Genomic DNA, 15,189 nt, shown 5'->3' with positions numbered 1-15,189 from the left:
TTTTTTTCCTGAAGTAAGCAGGACATCGAGAGCAATTCTCACCTTGTCTTTTCTCCTCCCAGTCCACCGATCAGCTTCTCTGCCCTCTCAAGCTTCTTGCCGCACTGGTCAACCTCATATTCCAGTTTTGCCTTCTCATCCGATTTCTCTTTGAAGATCCTCTGCAAATCAGCCAGTCGATCCTTGATCACTTTTAACTCGGCCCTTTTCAGAGTAAGGATGGCCTCGGTCTCAGCCAACGAGCGCTGAGCTTCATCGAGTCGAGCTTTTTTCGGGGCGACCTCCTATTTAGGGACATAAAAAAAAAAAAAAAAATGTCTGAAATTGTTTAAATGGGAATTTTAAACCAGTCTGTACGGACAAGAAGAATAAATACCTTTGCCACCCTGTCATATTTCTCCATGGCCAGAATCCAAGTGCACAAGCCCTCAGCTGCTGAAGAGGCCTTTGCCACCTTTCCCGGGTCAAAGTCTGGATTGGTGATGTATTCCCCTCGGATCTTTTGCATTACAGGTACCTTCCGAGAAGAAGCAATTATAAATTGTATGGCAGACACATTCAAATACTTCTGATGTCTCTGACAACGTGTGATGCTTTGCCACGTGTGACAACAGGTTAAAGAGCTGAAATTTTATCACACGTGCGGAAGGTGAGGCGTCATTATGCATGTCCATTTTGAGTAGTCAGACAAGACAAAAGCAATGTCATTTAACTTACGGGAATATTGTTCTTGTCGTACTCCTTCAGGTCCTTCAGGAAATTCATATCTCCCAGCAGCTTCTTGCTTGGTCCCCAGTAATCTAGAATCTTAGAAATGCATAACATACAATTCACGTCATTCATTAATCTTTAAATTTACACCTGCCAACAGCTGGGGATGTCCGAGATCATTTTAAGCACTTAATTTGTGTCACGTCTTGATGTCTGTTTCTTTATACTGAATAGATTAATTTAAATGGTTCAGGTTTAGCTGTTTAGTTTTAAACAAAAAGAACGGGCCTGTCTCTATAGCCTCTCATGACAATGTTGTAATAACAAGACCAAAAGTAACAGTTACATTGCAGCTGTTGCTCCTTCATGTACCTTTGTCAAATTTTAATATATCCAAATATATATGGGAGGTATTTTCTGCAAAAATAAAAATTAAAATGAAAATTATAAAATGAAAATGCAATCTCACTTTTGTAATTTCATTTTCTAAGTCTGCACACAATGAAAAAGAAATAAAGCCCATTTGCAATTTTATTTTCAGCCTGAACCACAATGAAGCTGCAAAAATGTTCCCAGCATGCAAACAGAGTGGGTCAGTGGGCGGGGCTTTGTTCCACAATTTCCCACAATTCTTTGTCCTTCATAGTTACAGAATCACTTTGATTGATACAATACGTCTCACTTCGACTGTGTTTAATTCACGTGATTTTTAATCTTTTCACCCCTGTACTGCAAGTTTCACATCGAAACGTCTCACAAAATCTGAAGACCGTGCATAATTGTGGTTCCGAAGTAATTAAATGTGCAATTTAATTACAATATTTAACATGACAGAAATTAGCCTTTATTATGTCATAATTAACATTTATGTATACTGAAGTAGAAGCGGGGCACTTCAATTAAAGTGGCTGTATAGCTACGAAGGGCAAAGAATTGTGGGAAATTGAGGTACAAAACTCCATCCATTGACCCCTCATGCTCTCCCAATCCATCTACTGACTTCACAGGAAGAGTCACCAGAAACATGAATGTCACTGCCAAGGTAAGTAAACCTCTCGATGAGGTCGTCACTCTCTCCGCAAACAGACACAATGCTCATGGCCGGGCCCAAGAGGTCATTAAAGGCCTGGATGTTGGTTTTTATCCAGGACACTTGCAAGCCCAGACCCTCAGACTACTCACTCGGTCTCTAAAGCGTTCTGATCAGAGCCTCCATCGAATCTGTGAAGATCACAGCATCATCAGCAAAGTCAAGGTCTGTGAATCTTTCTTCGCCAACAGATGCCCCAAAGCTGCTGGACCCCATGACCTTGCCCAACACCTAGTCCATACAATCATTGAACAGAGTAGGAGCAGGACACACCGCTGACGGACTCCAGAATCAAGTGGGAAAAACGCACAGGTCCTGCCTCCACTCTGCACAGCACTCACAGTACTAGTGCACAGGCCAACCATGATATCCAGCAACCTTGAGGGGATCCCACAAACCCTCAGGATGTTCCACAGGGCAGCTCGATCAACTGAGTCAAACTCTTCGCAAAAATCGACAAAGACTGCAAAGAAACTCTGACGATATTCACATTTGCGCTCCATGAGAACCCTCAGTACCAGGATGCGGTCGATGGTAGACTTCTGCATAAAACCAGACTGTTCCGGCCTCTGGTAGGTGAGAAAGTGATCACGGATCCTATTGAGAGCAGTGTTAGCCCCCTGTAGTTGCTGCAATCCAGGCAATCTGCCCTCAGAGCCATCCTTCTCAGTTCCCAGTACAGACCAGAGTTGCCATTGAGCCCTGCCCTGCGACTCCTATCGATGATATCCAGGGTGCCCTGTGAGATGAAACACCTCATTCTGGGAACACTGGTAACACCAACACAACCCTCAGCAACCTTCAGGGTCTTGTCACAGAAGGTCTTCCACATCACATTAGGATAGGCAGTTGTACCCAAATCTGAAAGTTCCTCACACAAACTCATTAGAAACAGCCTGGCCTTGGAGTCTGGCCAAGTCCAGGCTCATGTTCCTAGTAGCTGGTAACCTACTGGACCTAAGCTGGATCCTAAGAGTAGCAACAACAAGTCTGTGGTCAGAATTCACAAACTGGGCACTTCTGTAGACCCTGCAGTTTTGCAAGAGCCTCCAGCGTCTGCTCACGAGGATGTGATCGATCTCCTTCACCACACCACCAGTATTGGAATACCAAGTCCAACGATGTGGTTCAGGGTGCTGGAACCAGATTTTAGCGATTCACAGCCCCTGACCTTTTGCAAAATCAAGGAACATGGAGCCACTTTCACCACAGTCACCAAACCCATGGGGACCAAGACAATCCTCATAGCCAGTCTCACTGACAGGGCTGGCTATGAGAAAAGTATGTGTAGTTAATAGTGACTACTATTTGTTACCATAGAATTAAAAAATACCTTATTTTCCCTCATTTTATTCTTTAATCAAAAATCAAAATCTAGAAATTCCTTTCATTTTTGTTTTTTCGTTTTTGCTTCTAAAATGAAATTTCAAATACCAAAAAGTACATTGCCCGGACTGCAATTTCAATTTAATAATTTTCATTTTCATTTTTGCAGTAAATACCTCCCATAATACATAGACTGGTGTCCATTATCTGTTTTAATCATTTATGTACGAGACTTTGTTTTGTGTATGGAGCATTTTTCTGTTTTTTTGTCTTGCATGTTCCTCTTTCGTTAAGCTTCATTTGCAATGTACCATATCTGACCAGCATTGACTTCTGTCCATCTTTAAAGGTTCAGAAAATCTTTACTATCCACTGATCTATTTAAGTGTCATCAGCAGATTTGAGCAGCTGGTAGAGTTCATAATCCAAATCACGCATACAAATTTAAGAAATGGCAACTTTAACTCCAGTTCCCTCAAAAAGACTTATTTACTCCTTTTACCTTTTGCCCACTCCCTGTAGGATCGTTAATCTTTTCAGGCTTAATGTCCTTCATTACACACACAGCAGACATCACAAGCTTGACACCAGATGGAGGATTCTTCATTGACTTCACAATGGTAATATCAGAGGGCTGCAAACAGGACACATTCACATAATTAGATCACTTTGTGCAGATTAAAATTCCCAGACTGACAAAAATTTAAACAGTTAATATGTAGGATGACGGTGCAGTTTGGTTTCCACACTATTGGGTCCTTCCGGGGAGCCTCTTACTGCCAATAACGTACCCCAGGGATGAGCCAGCGGATGAGAACACACAACATACACTTAGCAAGGGGTAGGTGTATAAGTGCTTCAGTGCTTTTATTAAAAACAGTCAACAGTGTTCAAAACAGTGCAGTAAAAGACTTCAATAAATAAATAATCCATAAAATAAAAGGTGCTGGTGGAGGCAAAAAGTTCCAATAAATAAATCCAGTAAAAGCCAGTTTAAAAACAAACATACTGTAGCGCAGGAAGCTGTCCATGAATACGTGAGCCCTGGTGCACTCCTTTAAAAGCTGGCATCTTCTCCACTCACCTCTCTCAAAGCGTCACAGCAGAGGAGACGCCCCTCTGACAGACGCAGCGTTCCTTCTAACTACGGGTCCGGGTCTCTGCTGTTTCTATGGCTCCCAGTAGGGCTCTCATTTCAGACCCAGGCTCGGGTCCTTACCAGACATGGACCTCAGTAAGGGTCACAATCCAAACCTTTGACTCCCACCGCCTTCCTGGACTTTCGCGGAGATTCGCTCACACCTCCAATCACAACAGCTTCATAAGACACTCAGCTGTAGTGATCCGCATCAGCAGCTCCAAGCGTCGGCCATGGGCTCTCCACACACCCCCTGCCTGCCTCCCTCCCCTCTCGCTCACTTCTGTCGTTCTGCCTGCTTCCCTCTCCTTACTTTAACCTTCTTTCCTTTCGTTTTTCCGCCCCCTTATCCTTATATGCTGTTATAATCAGTTTGTTATAATATTAGGTTTAATGTCACTGTCTCTATGCACACTGTCCATCCATCTATCCATCCATCCATCCTCTTCCGCTTATCCGAGGTCGGGGCGCGGGGGCAGCAGCTTAAGCAGAGAGGCCCAGACTTCCCTCTCCCGGCCACTTCTTCCAGCTCTTCCGGGAGAATCCCAAGGCGTTCCCAGGCCAGCCGGGAGACATAGTCCCTCCAGCGTGTCCTGGGTCTTCCCCGGGGCCTCCTCCCGGTTGGGCGTGCCGAACACCTCACCAGGGAGGCGTCCAGGAGGCATCCTGATCAGATGCCCGAGCCACCTCATCTGACTCCTCTCGATGCGGAGGAGCAGCGGCTCTACTCTGAGCCCCTCCCGGATGACTGAGCTTCTCACCCTATCTTTAAGGGAAAGCCCAGACACCCTGCGGAGGAAACTCATTTCAGCCACTTGTATTCGCGATCTCGTTCTTTCGGTCACTACCCATAGCTCATGACCATAGGTGAGGGTAGGAGCGTAGATCGACTGGTAAATTGAGAGCTTTGCCTTACGGCTCAGTTCCTTTTTCACCACGACAGACCGATGCAGAGCCCGCATCACTGTGGACACCGCACCGATCTGCCTGTCGATCTCACGCTCCATTCTTCCCTCACTCGTGAACAAGACCCCGAGATATTTGAACTCCTCCACTTGGGGCAGGATCTCTCCTCCAACCCTGAGAGGGCACTTCACCCTTTTCCGGCTGAGGACCATGCTCTCGGATTTGGAGGTGCTGATTCTCATCCCAGCCGCTTCACACTCAGCTGCGAACCGATCCAGAGAGACCTGAAGATCACGGCCTGATGAAGCAAACAGGACAACATCATCTGCAAAAAGCAGTGACCCAATCCTGAGTCCACCAAACACTGTTATGGATTCATTCATACAGGCAGACCAAGTATGGTACACAGGGACTAGGCTGCATTTAGAAACCATTAGCCTAGCAGTTTGGAGAATGGGACAAACTGCAGTGTGAGCATTGTGCCATTCTTGTTGGAGGTGGGGTTTGAGTTTACTGTCCTTATTTGGAGACCAGAGAGGGGCATTGTACTATTCTTGAGGTGAAACTGAATCCTTCACCGTACTTGTTTGGAGACCAAAGAGGGCCCTGCACGTGGAGAAGACAGTATAAATACATGGAACAAGCAGTCAAACCCTTTAAAGATGTCGGGCGGAAGATTATGTCATCCGTCCGGAAAATCCTTTCAGCGTGGTGACGAAAGATGGCAGACTGCGTAGATGAAGACTGCCACACCTTGATAGAGTCTGTCATAAGCTTCCCGTCTGTAACCGCGTAAAACCGTCAGTAAAGTAAGCTAAAGTATATCTTTGTCTCTATTGTGATTTTTGCACCGCCGTAATCACAATGGGAGGGATATCGCCTTTTCTGTCATATTTCTATATTTTTCGGTTACTTAACATGTCGCAATTACAAAAGAACACATTTCCGGAGAGCTAATGCCTCATAAGGAAACATATGCCTCCATGGGTGTAGAGTTTCTCTTGTGCTACACAAGAAGCCGATGAAGCAATTGAGACGGAAAGCACCCTCACGTGCAGTTACCTCACTACCCTCCCACAGCTGCACGAGCTCGTACACCCTCAGAGATTGAGCCGGCCAATTAATTATTTATTTATTAAAATCAGCCACCTTCTTCTAAGCTGTGGACCCACAATAACATGCAGATATGATGGCTGGATTTTAAGTACTATATGGCTTTGTGAACAAAGCCGTGAGGACGGCATGCTTTCTAAATACTATACTACTTCTGGTTGTGAAGTATAAACTTGCCTTCAGAGTATCCAGCGCGGCCAGGGCCTCCTCCAGGGCTGGCATCGCCTTGGCCAGCTCGGTCTCACACTCGTTCTTCAGAGACTGGGCTTCCTCAGCTTTAGCAGTTGCGGCCTCTTCATCTACTTGCACTTTTTTACTTTCTGACTCCACTGTTGCCGATTCCACTTCTATATTCTACAGGACAATCAGAAAAAACATAAAAAATGACAATGTTAACAATTATCCATCAATCTCAAGGTGCTCACTAGGTCTGTTCTTGAAAATCATTCACTTTGTTGTTTTTTTGACTTATTGTATAAAAACAAAAATGCTCTTGAGGTGACAGAAGAGTTTGAGAAAAATTCATCCATCATATTGACAGCCAGCCAATCAAGTGCATGCAACAATCATGTGTTGTGAAACCACAGCATGAAATTTTGTAATAAATATGCCTCATTTGAAAGTAACGTCAGAAGAGAAACAGTGACGACGGAAGAGCGATGTCAGAAAAGAAGACAAAGACACGTATGACCAGTTTTCATGCGATCGTCAGTTACCAGCATTTTCATGAACATTGATTGCTAAATCAAACGCCACCCTGGGACATTCATCCTTGACATCACTGATTTCTTGTCATTTGCAACTTTTTCGTAAGCTTCTTATAAAGACTATTGTGGAATATGGCCGGCCAGTCATCCTGGCCAATACCCCAGGCCTCCAGGTGGAGCCCTCCCTGCAGCACGGAGGTGCCCCGAATGCCAGCCGGGAATTATGGACTTTGGACTTTTCATCTACAGACCTGCTGGATACCACAGGGGCCCCTAGAGGATGTTGCAGGGAGGCCCAAGGACTGTTACGTGCCCTGTAACCCGGAAGTACGTCTTAGTCACGGCAACAGGGGAAATGACGTACTTCCGGGATGAAGAACACTTTTAACCTGACCCGAAAGTGATAGGAAGTCACATGGACTGTGGGTATGGAAACATTTCCGGGTCAGGGAATGTAAAGGACCAGGAAAGATCCCAGACGGACGAGCTAAGCTGGGTGGCAGTGTGGCAATGTGTCTGGGAGTGGAGGATTTATTGTTATTGATTTATTATTGTGATTTGAATGAGTATTGTGGAGAGGAGGGTGCTTTGTGCATGTATTAGTTCAAGTAAAATAATAATTTGGACTTTTATCTGGTGTCTGGCGTCTGATCTGATGGTTCAAGGGGACGACAGCTCTCCCTATCTGTCACACTATATATATCCAGACTTTTCTATCGGTCTTATTTTCTATTATTCTTTGTTCCAGTGGTATTATTATTATTGCTGTAATAAATACCATGCTGATTTTAACTTTCTATGCTTTGTCTTAATGTCTATAGAGTGATTGAAGTAATAAGTTAGATTTCTTTGAGCACCTAGTGCAGCTGGAGATTTGCCATTACTTCTGTGTTGCAAGGTTTATTAAGGTTGAGGGTGAGAGCTCCACCCAATAGTAGGGAACGGGATGTCAAGTAAGGTATTCTTGGTTGATAAATGGCCTGTAGTCAAGGATGCTGAGCCTTTGTATGTTTAAATGTATTCTTGTAGGCCAAAAGTAATATTTAGGTCCAAGATATCATTAAAATATTGTATGTTGTTCGTGCCGATAATAAGTAAGTCTCTTGAAGTACCAAAAGAGTGACAGGCTGTGTTATTCCTAAAGCACTTGTGTGGTTTAAAGTGCTAAAGGTTAATCAGCTTTGTGTGTGTCATTCATGGGGCACTGTTGTGGTTAGGGTCTGTGTGTATGCGTATAGCTATGTATGTGTGTGATACTCTACAAGTGCCACAGTAGACCAAGCCGATAACGAACTTGACAAGTACACTTACACTTGGGGAAAACAGGTAAAGGTTACGTAGAGGGAAATACTACGATAATACACTAGGGAACAAGGAGGGCTGGACTGCCCCTATTGTACATGTTCCCACAACAAAAAAAAGCATTAATATGCATAATGGTGCACTTTTATGTGTCGTTGTGCAGAAAATATGAAGTATGTTGCATTTATTTTAAGACAGACTGCAGTTCTCTATGGTGACATGAACAGCAGCAATAGACTAATATTAATTATAATGGTGTGCTCTCAATTACCTGTGTTAGGCAGCAGCTTAAATGTATTATGCATGTTTTTTTTAAATCTTATATAATTATTTTTTGCATTTCATTTTATTTATTTATTCTTTGTAATTCTTTTTTTATTTCTTATAATGCACTTTGCGCTACATTTTTTGTATGAAAATGTGCTATAAAAATAAATGTTAATGTTAATACTAAGTTGTACCTTCATCATCTCTCGGTTTTCAATTTTTGACTGCTCCAACTTTGGCTGCAGCTCTACGAGGTATATTTTCATTTCATTAACCTAAACAAAAAAGATATAAGCATTCAAAAGTTTGCAGATACTTCTAAAATTATGAAATTATTGCCAAGGAAATGAGATGAATTTGTTCACTAACCTGTGATTCAGCAAAGGCTAGTTTGTCCAGGCCATTGGTGTATCTTAACTTCGCTTTCATAACCGTGTCTCTCTTCTGAGTCAGCAGGAGGCGAAAAGCCGCAATCAGCTCCAGGTAAGATGTTGGGGTCACGTAATTGTGACGGCCCAACTGCTGTAAAAATCTGCAAGGATTCAAACATATCAGTCACTGAGGGAAGACGGGAACTGTGTCTTCAAATTCTAATCTCTATTTAATTTTTTTAATAAAGCCAGAATTAGCAGGTGCAAAAAATAAGAAACATATTTTTCGTCTTAATAAAGTAATGTCCGTCATGCTAATAAATCAATTTAAAAGTGAAATGGAAGTACATTTACGACTCTTACGTATGTCAAAATTGTCCATCAGCATGCTAATATGCATTCAACCTTCACAAGGACTTAAATTACAGACAGAAGTGACGTGACTGGTTGGAATGCAGGTCATGTGGCTCAGTGGCTCTTAGGAGCCTTCTGTGATTGGACAATAGAAAATGTATATTTTGAAGAGGAATGGACAGACTAGCAGTCAATAAAAATACTCACTTCTCAGACAGCTCAATGGCAGAGGTGTGGAAATGCTTGCAGATTGAAATGACTTGCTGGCGCTCTTTGTCTGCAAGTTCAATGGTCTCCAGGAATTTAATGGCCACCCTTTCCAGAGCATCCTCAGGCCATGGCTAGCAAACCAGAGAGAGAAATGATCAGACTGCAAAATGACCTCAGAGAGTTAGTGTTCTAAGATGGAGGAGGTAGTTGTATTAGAAATTCACGTTAAATAATAGTGCATGTTGTGAGGGATGGCTGGGGTCCTTTCCTGTCATTGTGGAAGGACCGGGGTAACAGATATGCACAGGGTACTGCCTCCTTCGGAACACTAGAGGTGGCAGCCTCCCCCCGGGTTGCAGCAGCACCTTGGATCCCCAGTGGGCTCCATGGGAGTTGGGAGTCTGGCACAACCCAGTTGGGCCCTGCGGCACTTACCGGGGGGAGCTGCAGAGCCTTACTTAGGGCTCTCACCAACCCCTGGAAGTGATTCCAGACCTCCCTAATGAGCTTAAGAGGAGCCCCCTGGTGGTCACAATATACTATACAGGGCGATTCAAAAAGATTCATCCAATTTCAAAATGACTTATTTCACTTGTAAATCATTGCAGAACCATGCAGCAACTTTTAAATAGTTTAGGTAAGCATTTATTATGCCATTTTACAAGGGCTCAATACGACCTCCTCCAGCTGTAGGGACAACATCAACGCGATAGTCACATTTATGACGGATTGACTCTTATTGAAGTGCTGCTGAGGGGTCGCCATCTCCTCACAGACTGACGGGAGCCATCTTCCGGTGAGAGTCAGAAATTCTACAACCACCTCTTTCAATTAGTATGTGATTAGTTCCTAGGCACCTCACGGTTCTAAACATGTGGCACTTTGAAATCGGATGAATCTTTTTGAATCACCCAGTATATTAGGATGTGTGTCACCTTTACTCCCATTATATGGAAAACAGCAAAAAAGACATACAGAGGACTACCAAGACAGGCGCCAACTGCATCAATGGTTCATTATATTTATTATTTTAGAACAGCTGAACTAGTTGTCGTCCTGCTTTTACCATTAAAGTGTGGCAGCTCAAACGTACCTAAATCTTTCCAGCCTCCATTTCCAGACTTACCTGAAACCAGTCGATGGTGCAACAGTTAATAAGTGAAGGGAACTGCCTCAGACGATTGCGGAATGCATCGCCAATGGGGCTGAAGGCAACCACCACATGCAGATTCTCTTTGCAACGGTTGACAAAGAAAGCAAAAAGAGCAAGCGGGCTGAACTCTGCATTCTTATTGCCTGCCTGGGCAACGGGCCGTACTGCCTGAAAAAAGAGAAAAGGACGATGATAAGAGGAATAAGAGACCAATCTCAATAGCACAGTGAGACACAAAGACGAGTCCCGGTGCGATGTGAGGCCCACACGTGAAAGGGGGATTCAGTCAGTGAGCAGTGGGCTCAACGTCATACTTATCACGCTAAGTGCTGAAACCTCAGGTCATTCTTATGCTCCTGCCAATCATGGAGAATCCACTGCATGCGCTGAACAGGATCATCTCCAGACAGAGGAGCAGCTTCAGAGACAGACAGACTGTTGTCACCATCCTGCTCCACTGACAGACTGAGGAGACCCCACACTATGCGACTCTTCAATTCTACCCGGGGGGATAAACGTTAACATTATACAAAGTTATTGTCTGTTATACCTGCATTGTTATCACTTTTTAATTTAATATTGTTTTTTATCAGTTTGCTGCTGCTGGAGTATGGGAATTTCCCCTTGGGATTAATAAAGTATCTATCTATCTATCTGTCTGTCTAATCCTGCCTACTATACCTAAAGTAATATCTGTCTATATATAATATCTATTATATAGTGCCTTTTCTATCTATCTATCTATCACAAGATTTTCTGTTGTATTACCCCACCAAAATGGTAACTTTCAGAGTGACCTAAAATATTTACCTCACAATTAATGATACGTGGAATGTTGGCATGACGTTTGAAAAAAATTGAATGGCAGTATTTCAAAGAACACAAAAAATGTCCTGCTTGTTCATCACTTGTCATGTGCACATTGGCGCAGTAGTTCTCTCTTCTGCCTCACAGACTCAGAATCCCAGAGCGGTTATCGACTACTTGGAGTTTGAACATATTTACTTTGTCTTTGCTCAGCTCTCATCTCATTCCGAAGCAGCACCTACTGCAAATGCAGTTGCTTCTCTACACAAAATGGAGGTGGTAACAGTGCCATGGCAAATACAAGCAATAATGAATGTTTAGCATGCCATAGTGCAAACTCGGAGTGGAAATAATTAAAGATTTAAAATCGGCATATTCAAAAATATGGAAAATAATCCAGAAAATATGGAAATACATCTTCATGAAGATTTACTGGATATGTTTATATACAATCACTCACTGGATAATTAGAATACAGTATGCAAAAAAATGTATAACATGACTAGCAAAATACTCACGCTTCACAGAGGAGAAGTAGTGTGTTAAAGAAGTTATGAAAAAGAAAAGGAAACATTGGATGCGAGGAATAAATCCAGCCTCTCCTGAGCCAGCTCCAGTGAAGACAGTTGCCTCAATGAGGTTCTTATGCAGAGATCTGATCTGAAGCCTGGTGCCGTTACAAAGTTTTGGTGATTGTAAGTTTCGCAGTAACAGAACTGGTGCGCCGACCTTCAAAAGTAGAGTATGAGGAGGCCTGCCCAGAGGATTAAGAGTGTGAAGAAACTAAATGAAAAGGCAGGAGTCACCAGCAGGAAGACGTGAAGCGAGGCCAACAATAACAGGCTTGAAGCGGTGGAGTAAAGAAGAAGGGAGCAGTGAGCACAACGAACAGCTGAGGAAAGTAAGGAAGCGAATGAGGAGGCACATCAGCACGGGATGTTGTTAATGTACATAGGCAGGGAGAAGCCAACCACGTGGTAGTGTCCACTACTGAAATCGTCACCTGTGAATCTAAGATGTTTAAGAGGCATTGGCGGTTGTCGAAAGGTGTAAAATATTTGGCCATTTCAGTATACTTGAAAGCGACAACCGAACAATTCAGCAGCAGCCATCAACTCACATGCAGAACCATAGGTGAAGGGCTTAAGTATTTCACTCTTCTAGTGCTCCTGTGTAGTCTAATTATCTCCTGTACCGTCATCAGTCCACACCTTGAACCTGTCCCAGTCATTCAATACATAAGACACAATGTTCCTCCGGATATCAAGAGTGAGCCTGATATGGCCGTGCAATATATAACAAAGAGAATGGAAAAGGCAGGTGCCATCTCCGGGCATGGAAACCACTCGGTAAGTGACAGTTCTTTGATCGATGGTGATCACCTCGATAGACATGTTAATGGTGGGTACGGTTGGAATGATAAAGGAAATGGGTACCTGAACAATGTAAAGTAAGTCTAAAATACCTACACAATAACTATAATCGTAATAAATGAACAATAAAACAGCAGAGAAGCCATGGATTAAATAAAAAAGCTGTAGTTATCAGCAGGGAGACGTGAATCCCATGGCGAAGCAAGGAAGGGAATGTAGAGACCGGAGCGACGGACGGCCTTATATAGGCAGGCAGCCAACAGCGTGGGAGGTGTGGGGATGGGGGACCCAACGCTGCCTCACACGGTGACCGAGTTGCAGGCTATGGACGTAAGTAGGATTCAGTTAGCGTTGGGAACCCGCATACCAGATTTCTAGAAGATGGGCCCATAAGTAACAAAGACCGTTGAAAAGTTCAATATGGCATCATACCACCGAAATAAGTACCAAATTTAAGCCTTCTACCTACACGGGAAGTTGGAGAATTAGTGACATTGGAAAGTTCAATACGGCGGCTGACAGTGGCGTCATATCATCGAAATAAGTACGTACATTGGTTTCGGTTAGCGCAGGGAAGCCGCCTACTAAATTTCGTGAAGATGGGGCCATAAATAAGAAAGTTCAACATGGTGGACGTTGTCGACCGTTATGCGTAGAATTTCGAAATGAAACCTGCTTAACTTTTGTAAGTAAGCTGCAAGGAATAAGCCTGCAAAATTTCAGCCTTCTACCTACACGGTAAGTTGGTGAATTAGTGATGAGTCAGTGATTATTAGTATAGATATATATAACATATATATATATATACACACATAAACACACAGTATGTATGTATGTATGTATGTATGTATGTATGTATGTATGTATGTATATATATATATACACTGGAACCTCGGTTTGCAAGCATAATTCGTTCCGGAAACGTGCTCGCAATCCAAAACACTCGTATATCAAAGCGAATTTCCCCATAAGAAATAATGGAAATTCAGATGATTCGTTCCACAACCCAAAACTATTCATATAAAAAGGATTAATACAAAATATAAAGTAAAATACATAATACAAATTAACCTGCAATTTACCTTTAAAAGAATCATGGCTGGTGTGAGTTTCTAAACTAATGTGGGATTCCACCCAACGGGACGACACGCTGAAGAGTGTCCCAAAGCAATCGCAGCCTCCCAGCGCTGTAGCAGTTCGCCGTATAAGCGCATCCAAAAAGATCAAGGAACATTATAAAGATCCCGCTGCAATAAATAACAGCGCTGTTGCTGTTTCAAACTGAATACACTGGTGTTTATTCAGCTGGTGTTAAAGTACTGAGACTCAGCTTCGTGTTTTGGGGAGCAAGATGAGGACTCGCACTTCACAGCGCACACACACAGTCACAATGCTGTAGTAAACAGAGAGAGGCGCTGGGCGAGCGAGATAAGAAGAGAGAGAGAAGCGCTGTAAATAGAGAGAAGCGCTGGGCGAGCAAGAATAGGAGAGAGAGAGAAAAAGACGCACTGGGCGAGCGAGCGAGCGAGCGAGATAAGGAGAGAGAGAAAAAGACGCGATGAGCGAGCGAGATAAGAAGGAGAGAGAGAGAGAGAACCACCATCAGCTCAGTTGTGATCACATGACGCTCAGCAGACAAAGTGTAGCCATACTACTCGTACTGCAAGACATCGCTTGTTTATCAAGTCAAAATTTATTAAAAATTTTTGCTCGTCTTGCAAAACACTCGTAAACCAAGTTACTCATAAACCGAGGTTCCACTGTGTGTATATATATATATATATATATATATATATATATATACACAGTCACAGGTGGCTGGGGGCGGTGCCCAGATGGGACGCCCTAGAGGACCGGAGGAGGGCTTCACCCCAAACCACATGGGAGCGACTGCCCTGATGACTTTGTGGATCACAGGAACTGAGCTTAGAAGCTCCACCCTATAGGGGCCCGTGGTCACTACCAAGGGGTGCCCTAATGCCTTTGGAGCTCTGGCCCTCAGCATTTCCGCCACACCCAGAAGTGCTGGGGGTAAGAAGACCAGGGACACTCGGAGTGCTTCCAGGTGTGCAGCGGTACTTCCGCCACACTGGGGAGCGCCAGCGGAAGATTATCGGGAGGCACCTGGAGCACATTCGGGTGGGAATAAAAGGGGCCACCTCTCTTCATTTGTTGGCTGGAGTCAGAAGGACAAGAGACGAGGTCTTGGTTGAGAGGAGTGGAGGCAGCCAGAAGAGAAGAGAGAGGCATTGTGAGGCCTGGACGTTTGGGGAGTTTTGGGGTTGTGTGTGCACTTTATTGTAAATAGTTTGTAAATAAACGTGTTGTGGGTGATTTCAACATGTCTAAATGTCTGTGTCC

General features: G+C 43.6%; 1 protein-coding gene across 1 annotated transcript in view; it reads right to left on the bottom strand.

The window, feature by feature from the left end:
* The window catches only part of dnah12 (dynein, axonemal, heavy chain 12), a 192,529-nt gene that overhangs the window by 62,958 nt on the left and 114,382 nt on the right, over positions 1–15,189 (bottom strand). The window contains exons 46-54 of the mRNA XM_039771336.1: positions 10,622–10,816; positions 9,493–9,626; positions 8,930–9,092; positions 8,755–8,835; positions 6,462–6,638; positions 3,630–3,761; positions 718–807; positions 377–517; positions 43–284 (exon numbers count right to left, since the gene is read on the bottom strand). Of these exons, the coding sequence (XP_039627270.1) occupies positions 43–284; positions 377–517; positions 718–807; positions 3,630–3,761; positions 6,462–6,638; positions 8,755–8,835; positions 8,930–9,092; positions 9,493–9,626; positions 10,622–10,816 (1,355 nt within the window). The remainder of the gene's footprint in view (positions 1–42; positions 285–376; positions 518–717; positions 808–3,629; positions 3,762–6,461; positions 6,639–8,754; positions 8,836–8,929; positions 9,093–9,492; positions 9,627–10,621; positions 10,817–15,189) is intronic.

This window comes from Polypterus senegalus, chromosome 12 (assembly GCF_016835505.1).
Source record: "Polypterus senegalus isolate Bchr_013 chromosome 12, ASM1683550v1, whole genome shotgun sequence".
Lineage (NCBI taxonomy): Eukaryota > Metazoa > Chordata > Cladistia > Polypteriformes > Polypteridae > Polypterus > Polypterus senegalus.
This window is presented reverse-complemented; position numbering and strand designations above follow the sequence as displayed.